The following is a 10,072-nucleotide window of genomic DNA, read 5'->3' on the forward strand; positions in this document are numbered from 1 at the left end:
CAATTTAGAAATACTATCATAATATTTTCATATATTTTCACAATAAATTCTAAGTAATATTATTATTAGCTAATATTGGTGAGTAAAAATATAATTTCAATGATGGGTTCAAATTAAAACTAGTAACAATTTTCCACATAAAATTTGTTGTGAAAGTATTGCGTAAAATATTGTGAACATAGTACTTCTCATTGAAAAATATAGTAGTTAAAAAAAATGATAATTAAAAAAAAAAACAATGAATAAAGAAATAATATTTAAATGAGATTGAGAATAGGATAGAGAGTTTGTTGGAAAGTGTATTTGAAAAAGTGGGTAAGTAAAAGTTAAATGTCACTGTTCATTCTCCAAACAGGCAAAAATTAGGCAAAAATTTAGAGAGACTGCTGAAGATGCTCTAAAGCTAGGCATTTTCGGACCTCATACCCTTATCTATGAAGTAAGATAAGCATAGTGAACTGAAAATAGTGACTTGAGAACCATCTTGAGGCAACAATAATTACTTCTTCTTTTTTCTTTTCTTTTTTCTTTTTTTTTTTCCTTTTTTTTTTTTGTCTTTTTTTGTTGAAGGACTGTGGGTTCTTTTTTTTTTTTTTTTGACAGTACCCAAGCCCCAAATAAAATAAGGATTCTGGGTCTTATACTTGTTTTTGGTGGACTGGGCTTGGTTCACCGCAGCTATATTGAGCTGATTACAAACCAAGTTGTGCACAAAAACATGGGCTCTACAACACATACACATCTATACATACAAAATATATATATATATATATATGTATTTATGTATGTATGTATGTATTGTATAGTAAAGAACATCAAATGGATAGTAAAGGCAAATAAAAAGCATTAGAGATCCTTATAATAATGAATAATATTTCATTATTGCTTGTTCTTTTTAGTACATTAGGTCCTTTCTCCATTGGGATATGTTACAAGGTTCAAATAAGTTCAAAAGTTACACACTTAGATAGTTCTTTTAGGATTCTAAGACTTGTGAGGTTTGAATCCCTTTGAATCCAAATGTATCATCTAGTGTCTATTGTAGGAGCTCTCACGGAGTTTTCCCTCTTTTCTCCCCTTTTGAATTTTAAAGGAGTTTTTCAAAGGATCTTTTCTCTCTGATTCACTATTGTTGAATGGTTTTTTACTGTTGACTCCCTCTCCTTTTGTAGTGCTCTCCTACGGTTTTTGGTGTACCGCTGCTTCCCTCCATTTTTTGCCCTAGGTACAAGAATTAATGTTGTGTTAGCAACATTGGTGGCTAGTTCCTTCCTTATTTTATTAACAATTACAATAAGTCTCAATTGTGACTAATCCTTTCAAGGTATAACGCAGATGTGGCTAACACATTTCCTTAGGTCGTTACATATTCACCCTCGTTCTCTATGTTCATGGGTATGCTCTCTTGAGCTGTCTCAATCCTAGCTAGTCTCCTGCTACATATCTTGAGAATCCCAGGTTTCTGGGAATCCTCAGGTATCCTAGTTCAGCTTTCTTTCTGAGTTTCCCAACAATTTTCTCTTATAAGGGTTGGGTTGAGCTTCATTTTTTCTTTGTTTCATAAGGCCCAGAGCTTATCCGTTCATGGGCTTGAGCCCCTTCCTACTTATTTTAAGTAGTCCTTAATTGGCAAGTTGTATATTAGTGATAGTGATAGGCTATTAAAGTAAATCAATGTCTTTACCAACTTTATTTGTATATGATCCAAGTGAATTGCCATATCTCACAAACTCGCAAGAAAACGTAGTTATGACTTATGTGGTCGTGGAGTTCTGGCAAGTCAGAGAATTTTGTTGTGACATAAATCAAAGATGGTTGAGCAAGCATACTTTATATCTTTAAAAATTGAGCAAGCCCATTAAAACTGATATTTTGGGTCTTCAATTATAATGATCAATTTCTCATGGTCATTTTCTTTCCCCTCGATGCCTTAAGCTGAGTTTGGATTGCACGTCTACGTTTGGCATTTTTTTCCTGGGTTCTATGCATTGTTCACAGAACTTGCAAGTATGAGAAACACAAATTTTGCTTTAAAATTGGGTCCCATGGCACTATTCATACATTTAAAAATTATTTTGCTACAGTATTTTCAGCAATAAGTGGTATCTAAACAAATTCCGAATGTCATAAATTCACCATGTACTAGTTAAATTTATTTAAAATAACGAAAATAGTAATGAATGCCCTAAGGACATTTGTTAATGAGCCATATTAGGAAATGTTTTATGAAAAAAAAATTAATTAATTTTTTAACAGTTTTTTCTATTTCCAATAAAAGTTGTGTTAAATTTTTCTTAAAATAGTTTATTAACAATTGCTCTAAGAGCATTTATTAACATGACCTTTAAAATTATGACTCCTTTTGGTGCATTATTTACAACTAATAATTATTTTATGCATTCCAAAATATGCATCCATCATTTGGTATTCACACAACTATGAGACCTATATACCAGACACATATAAGGCTTTAACCAAAACATTGAAAAAAAAAAATGAGGAATTTGAAAATCATTATACCCATGCAGAAAAGAGTGGGTCTTCATTAAAAAAAAAAAAAAAAAAAACAACAACAACAATTTACACACTTTGAAGGGTTTTTTTTTTTTTTTTTTTTAAATACCCTGTACAAAATGGAAAATTAAAAATCCCAAAAAATAAAGAAGGAAAATCAAAATATATGTAGGTTGAGTTACTGAGAAAATCCCTAGTGTTTAAAAAATAAAAGGCATTGAAAACACCGGAAGCTCTTATAACACACATTTAAGTGTTGTTGAAAACTCTTGTACAAAGAGATGGGAAAACATCAATCTATCTATAATATATAATAAAAGTTGGATTCCACAACTATTGGATACATATAGTAGTGACATGTTTCTTTTTTAATTTATACTACGATGACCTATGGTGACTTCCTATATTTATTTGTATTAAATGGACAAATAATACCGTGTGTCAAATAATTATTAGTACATGTCAATATGTTTTCCAAGTGTCAATAATAATTTACAAATTTGAATGAAATAAATGTATTTCTTTAATATGGTATTTATGTTCATGTTTTAAATTTTATTTATGAGCACTAATTCTTAATTTGTTATTTGCCTCTTAGTTTTCCTAACCATTACCTTCCAATGGCTATTCAAGTGAGAGATTTAAAAACAAAGGATTAGCTTTTATTTTTGCTCTTCTCCTATGGTGTTGGTGTCGCGTTGGATTTGAATCATTTGATGAGTCATGGTTAACCAAGCATATTTAGCATCTGCCACATTAGTTGTCTTTAGCAGTTATGTTTATACTCTTTTTTTTTTTATATGAACTCAGTTATGTTTATACTCATAATAATTACCAAACACCAAAGACATCTATTTCTATTCAATTTCCCTACTTGACAAGATATGCTGGTTTATCTTCCTAGAAATGCTTCATATTTTTTTATAAGTTAAAAAACATCTCCATGTTATGTATATATTTGTCTTCTCTTTGGTTATTGGAAAGGATCATGGCAAGGTGAAAGAAAGATACTTTTTTTTTTTTTTTGAGAATCCAGACCCAGGGGCCAAGCTATATTAAGAAATAAAGGAAAAGGGGGGGAAATTACAAGGAGTCCCTCGTTACAAGGGGAGCTATATCCTCAGGAATGGCCTCACGCCAAACCTGTAGCTCCATGCCTGACTTAGAGCGTCTGGCGAGAAAATGGGCAACCGAGTTACCTACACGTTTAATGTGTACAAACTTACAGACTTTAAAACCATTTGCTAAGACAAGAGAGTCCTGCAGCACGTGACCATATTCAGGGTGGGCAGCCTCATTTGATAGTAAAGCTTTTATGATTACTTCCGCGTCACCTTCACAAACGAACTCGCTAATGCGAAACTCATTCGCAAAATGAAGGGCTCTGCGACACGCAAGAGCTTTAACTGTCGCAGCAGACTTAGGAATTGGGATGCGCTCAGCCAGCGCTCCCACCACTTGCCCTCGCCAGTCACGGATCACCACACCCAAACCAGCAGTCCCGAGATCGCTAAACAGAGCCCCATCAAAATTAATTTTATAGAGGGGGGGGCTAGGAGGCCTCCACCTACCTGCACTTGCGTAAACCGTTGACAACCGTTGCTCAAGCACCTGGGCCGATTGAAAGTCCAGCAAAAACGCCTCTGCTTTGGCCCGAATGTGGTGGTACTCAACAATAGAATCCCCAACTCTAGCCGAGTTTCTTCTGTTCCAGATTTGCCACATGATTATGCAAAGAAGGTTTACATCAGTTCGGTCCCTTAGAGAGAAAACCAATTCCAATAGATCAGCAAACATCGAGAACTTGTGTCTTGTGCACTTCATTAGTTCTGCATCCTTCTCCCAAACAACCACTAGCCTGTGGCATCCCCATAACGCGTGAACGGTATCCTCACAAGCAGCCCTACAGTTTTGGCAGTAGGCTGTTTGGACCACCCTTCTTCTCTGCAGATTGCACAAGGTTGGTAGTGCTTCATTTGCTGCTCGCCAAATTAGGTGCCTGACCTTGTACGGAACCTGCAAACTCCATATTTCCCTCCAAATATTGCTAGAACTCCTGTTTGTTGAACAAGTTGGGACCTTATTCCTCTCTGCCAGAGCCAGCAACTTGTAAGCAGACCGGGTTGTATAGACCCCGTGAGATGAGGCATGCCACACCTGTTTGTCTGGGATATTTCGGTCACTTAGAGGGATACCTTTTATTATGTTGGCTTCATAGGGTAAAAATTCTTGGGCGATCAATACAGATTTCCACTGGTGCTCACTTTGGTTAATAATGTCACACACCATTGCCCCAGGAGGCAAGACCGCAACTGGGGACACAATTTTTGAGGCTGAATTTTGTGGAAGCCACCTATCTCCCCTGATCTTCACTGATTTTCCATCCCCTATCCTCCAAACCGAGCCCAACTCCATAACATGTTTTGCCTGAATGATGCTTTTCCAAGCATATGAACCCTTTGTAGAGACCTCACAATCGTAGACCGAACAGTTAGGGAAGAACTTCGCTTTGAACACTCTATGGAAAAGACACCCCTCGTTATTTCTGAGCCTCCAAATCTGTTTAGCTAGCAAAGAGTCATTAAACTTGATCAGCTCTTTGAAACCCATCCCACCCTCCTTTTTGGGTTGGCATAATTTTCCCCAACTAATCCAGTGGATCTTCTTTTGATCCCCTCTATAACCCCACCAGAACTTTCTTATTAAGGTCTCAATTTCGCTTATCAGCCCTTTTGGTAACTTAAAACAAGACATAGTGAAAGTAGGAATCGCTTGGATGACCGCCTTGACAAGAATTTCACGACCAGCCTGTGATAAAAGCTTCTCCTTCCACCCCTTCAGCTTCTTCCAAATCCTTTCCTTGATGAGACTAAAGGACTTCTTCTTTGCTCTACCAACCAAGGATGGCAAACCCAAATACTGTTCATACCTCTGAATTGCCGATATCCCAAGGAAAGTTTTGATGGCTGCTTGAACCTCTGGGCGGGTATTGGAGCTGAAAAAAAGGTTAGTCTTGCCCCTGTTAATACTCTGACCAGACGCATGCTCGTATTTATATAGGATGGATTGGACCTTCACACTTTCTGCAACTGTAGCTTTGCAGAAGACTAAACTATCGTCAGCGAATAGTAGGTGGGAAATGCGCGGGCCAGCCGGGCATAAAGAGACTCCCTCAATTTCTCCATTATTCTTGGCTTCTTCAAACAGGGCATGTAATCCTTCCGTCACTAGCAGGAAAAGATAAGGCGAAAGTGGATCGCCTTGACGAAGCCCCCTGGTTGGAGTAATTAAGCCGTGGGGTTGACCGTTAAGCATGATAGAGTATGTAACTGACCGTATACACATAGTAATCAGGTTGATCCATTTTTTGTCAAACCCCATTTTCTCCATAATTTTTTCTAAATAGACCCATTCAACTCGGTCGTAAGTTTTGGACATATCAAGCTTCATGGACATGTAGCCTGTCTTTCCCGTTCTTTTGGTCTTCAAGTAGTGCAGCGTCTCATGTGCTATGAGAATATTATCTGTAATAAGCCTTTCGGACATAAAGGCACTTTGAGTCTCTGAGATCAGAATAGGCAGCATGGGTTTTAACCGGTTTGCCAAGACCTTGGCAATCAGTTTATATAACACATTACACAAGCTGATCGGCCGGAATTCAGTAACTTTCCTGGGGCTTTTAATTTTTGGTATCAAAGAAATGAAAGTGTGGTTTAAGTTTGGAGGCAGAGTACCTGAATTAAGCATTGAAAGGACTGCTTCTGATACCTCCCCTCCCACCTTATCCCAGAAATTTTTATAGAATAAGGGAGGGAGACCGTCCGGTCCTGGGGCTGTACCCGGTTTCATTTGCTTGAGAGCTGTGTGCACCTCCTCCATTCTAAAAGGTTTGAGCAGCTCAGTATTCATAGAATCAGACACCCTTGGTTGCACTCCGCTAAGCACTGTATCCAACTCTGTTGGGTTGACCGTGGCAAAAAGATTTGAATAGTAGCTGGTCAGCATTTCACCAATCTTTTCCTCCCCCTCCATCCACTCCCCTTGTGCATCTTCCAATCCCGGAATAAAGTTCTTTTTATTTCTCTCAGTTGCACGGCAGTGGAAGTACTTTGTATTTTGGTCGCCGTACCTTAGCCACTCTGTTTTCGACCTCTGACTCCACAAACGTTCTTCACAGTCCATTAGCCTTGAAATTTCCTCAGAGAGAAATTTAACCCGAGCATGATTCCTACCAGCCATGGAATCGCCTTCTGCCGTAATCAGTAACTTTCTGTTTCGTGTCAACGCCCTACGGACATTCCCAAAAACGTTTTTGTCCCAAAGCTTAAGTTGTGTCTGGCACTCTTCAACCTTCCTCAGTACCTTGCTCACTGGGTCCCCGCTTGAGCTCTTATCCCAAACCGAGTGGACTACACCTTCGCATCGCTCGTCTTTGAGCCACATTGCCTCGAACCTAAATGGTTTCTGAGCTCGATTAAACCGGGTTTGAAGGTCATCTGAGACAAGCCATAAAGGCTTGTGGTCAGAGGACGATCCTGGCAAGTGGTGGAGACGAGCCGTGGGGAATTTAAGAATCCAATCTACCGTTGCCACCACTCTATCTAGACGAACCCAAACTAGAGCCTCATTGTATCTTCTGTTACACCAGGTAAAAGGCAGGCCCGAATAACCCAGGTCCTTGAGACCACAAACATCCAAACAATCTCTGAAGTCTTGCATCTGCTTCTCAGGGCGGACAGCCCCTCCCGATTTCTCGTCCACTCTTGTGATTTCGTTGAAATCCCCGACACACACCCATAGCAAAACAAATTGCGAACCAAGGTGTCGCAACACTGACCAAGAATCTTCCCGGTTGGCCACTTCAGGAGCTCCGTAAAACCCCGTAAAGCGCCAGGCGTCATCAATTCCTGGATTTATCACAGCATCAATATGCCGCGGAGAGAACGTCCTAATATGTAGATTAAGATCATTGCTCCACAACAAAGCCAGCCCACCTCCCAAATTCCTCCTTGGGACGATGAACATATTGTCATACTTCAACCTACATCGCAATCTCTCCAAATAAGACTTTTTCTTCCTGGTTTCCATCAAGAAGATCACCTTGGGACCTTTTGCTTTCACTAAATCGGAAAGCTCACGAACTCGCCGGTGGTTCCCAAGCCCCCGTCAGTTCCAGCTTAAGCAATTCATGGCTGACGGCGGGGCTGGGAAACAGCCACCACCGATGGGAGAAGATCCACTTCATGTATACTCACAGCTCTACGTTTTAATGCATGGGAGTCAGCGGGCTCAACTGTTGGACGATCTCTTGACTTAACATAAATAGCTTCCTTAGGCTTTGGCTCATGGGCTGGACGACTCAGCCTAGTCCACTTGCTCCCTAGGCTACCCTGTTGGGATTGTATCGGCCCAGGTACATTAGTTAAGTCTTTCAAAGATGTTCTGGGCCTGTTTACTTCTGAGTCAGCACTAAGTAAAATGTTGGGGCTTGATTTGGGCCCAACAATCTTTGGCCCAACAAAATTCTCCTTTCCCGGTCCATTACCCAAACCACTCTCACCTTTTATAATCTGAATATTGCCACCTAATTGGACTTGATTTGACCTCTCAATTTCCACTGTACAGCCTCCATTCTTAATGCCGTCATCTTTCTTGATATCTCCAACGTTGATCTGAGGAACTGCCATGAGAGTATCTCCATGCTAACACGGCTCCAGATTTTCTGTGGTTGAAAAAGCGTGCGAAACCACTTTCCCGGGGGCTGCTCTGTCAAAACAATGGATATCTCTGTCAATTTCAGCTAACAATTGGTCAAACAAAATAGGTTGGGAAGGTTGCAGTGGGGGAACCAAAAAGGGGGACTCTTAATGGACTGGGTTGTAAGCTGTCCCATCTCCAGGGATGTCAGAGTTAGGGGCATGGTTTACTTTTTCCTCCAAATTTTTCGGCGGCAAAAAAAGTTGGGTTTCACACGCCATCTCTGTCGGAGAGCTCCGACCCCGGTGCTGTGTTCCGGTCTGCTTCAGATTTTGTTTTTCATTTTTCTTTTGGGCGTAGAAGCCCGGAACTGATAGGAAGCCTTTTCTAGAGGTTGTGAAGGGTGCAGCCCTCAACCAGGGGCCGAAATGTTGATCCTCATTTCTGAGAGATCCCTCACTCTTGATCCATTTATCACAATCTTTATCAGAGTGTGTGAGGCACCCACACCAGTAGCACACGTTTGGGAGGCGTTCAAACCTGAAGGAGACCCAGTGTGCCTCGTCATTTTCAAGGGTGAGAAGCCTACCACGACACAGGGGGGCAGTGATGTTTAAAGCGACCCGTACACGAATGAAACTACCTCCGTCGCACTTGTTTAGGTTCTCCGGTTGGATCACCGAACCCATAGCCTCACAAATCTGTTCGGCCACTTCTCTGTTTCTGAAGCGTAGCGGGATATCGTGAACCTGTACCCAAAACGACACTGTAATCATGTCCGAGCTACTAACAACAGTCGTATTCTCGTACCTCGAAACTACCATGATATGCTTATCAAAGCTCCACGGCGCTGCTGCTAGGATTCTGTCGACATCTTCTTTGGAATCGAAAGAAAATAGTATAATATGGTCGCCAATAAACTTCATTCTGAACCCCGTTTTTGTTCTCCACAGGGGGTTGAAGGTATGTGCGATGGCGTCCAGGTTAAGAGGGCGTTTTGTTAGGAATCGCGCCACCATGGAAACTTCTGTGGTGGCTTGATCGGATTTCAGGGACAACCTAGGGCCTTCCTTCTCCGAAAGAGAAAGAGATTTCCACCGCTTTGACAGGTCTTCCATGTTAAGCTTGTAAGAGATTGGAACAGGACTGAAGAGGGTAGGGGAGCAAGAGAAGTGTTTCCCAGTAACCCCAGAAAAAGACCCAGCTAGCCTTTGGATAACAGTGTTATCCGCAGGGACAAAAACTCCTCGGAAAAAGGAACGGCAGTGCTACGAAGCAGGGAAAGGTTTTCAGAGAAGAACCCTCACTGAACGAGCAACCCTCACTGAAAGAAAGGTACTTTAATTAGTCTTTGAGTGGTTCAATAGCTATTACTTTAAAACTGTACGTTGTACTCTTTAAGGCTACGTACAATTGATTCCATGTAATGACTTCTTTGCAGGCATGGCCTAGATTACAAAATTTTTTCTTGAACCTTAGCCCATATGGATTTGTACTTGCTTCGAAATTAATTCAAATCAATACCAAAATGTATGTACTACAGAGGAACCTAGACTTCATGTTTGCTTGAGAGGATTTTTTTTTTTTTTTGAAAGAGTTTCAACTTGTGGCGTCCATTTCTTATAATGCTCTTTATCATCAGACCAAGACACTAATTGGTTTTTGGTGTAAGCGGAGATTAAACCCTAAATTTCTTATTCAACCATCAGAGATTTTACTAATTGAGCTAACTGGAATCTAAGCTTAAGAGGATTTAAGTGATGCATCAAATATGTTATTGATGTTAAGAGATAGTGGGTCCATTTAGATACAGCTGAAAACTAAAAACTGAAAAATTGAAAATACTGTAACAAAATAATTT

At 40.2% G+C, this 10,072-nt stretch overlaps 1 protein-coding gene across 1 annotated transcript; it reads right to left on the minus strand.

Moving 5' to 3' along the window:
- Positions 1-3,597: 3,597 nt before the first annotated feature.
- Positions 3,598-7,602, minus strand: LOC112008817 (uncharacterized). Its single transcript, XM_024041159.1, has one exon. It carries the CDS (start codon positions 7,600-7,602, stop codon positions 3,598-3,600), a length of 4,005 nt encoding a protein of 1,334 aa, XP_023896927.1.
- Positions 7,603-10,072: the final 2,470 nt, after the last annotated feature.

This window comes from Quercus suber, unplaced genomic scaffold, assembly GCF_002906115.3.
Source record: "Quercus suber isolate HL8 unplaced genomic scaffold, Cork oak 2.0 scaffold_400, whole genome shotgun sequence".
In the NCBI taxonomy this organism is placed as follows: Eukaryota; Viridiplantae; Streptophyta; class Magnoliopsida; order Fagales; family Fagaceae; genus Quercus; species Quercus suber.

What these genes read in the sequence shown, in the direction of transcription:
- LOC112008817 (XM_024041159.1), bottom strand. Translation starts at nt 7,602, where the DNA reads ATGGAAACCAGGAAGAAAAAGTCTTATTTGGAGAGATTGCGATGTAGG.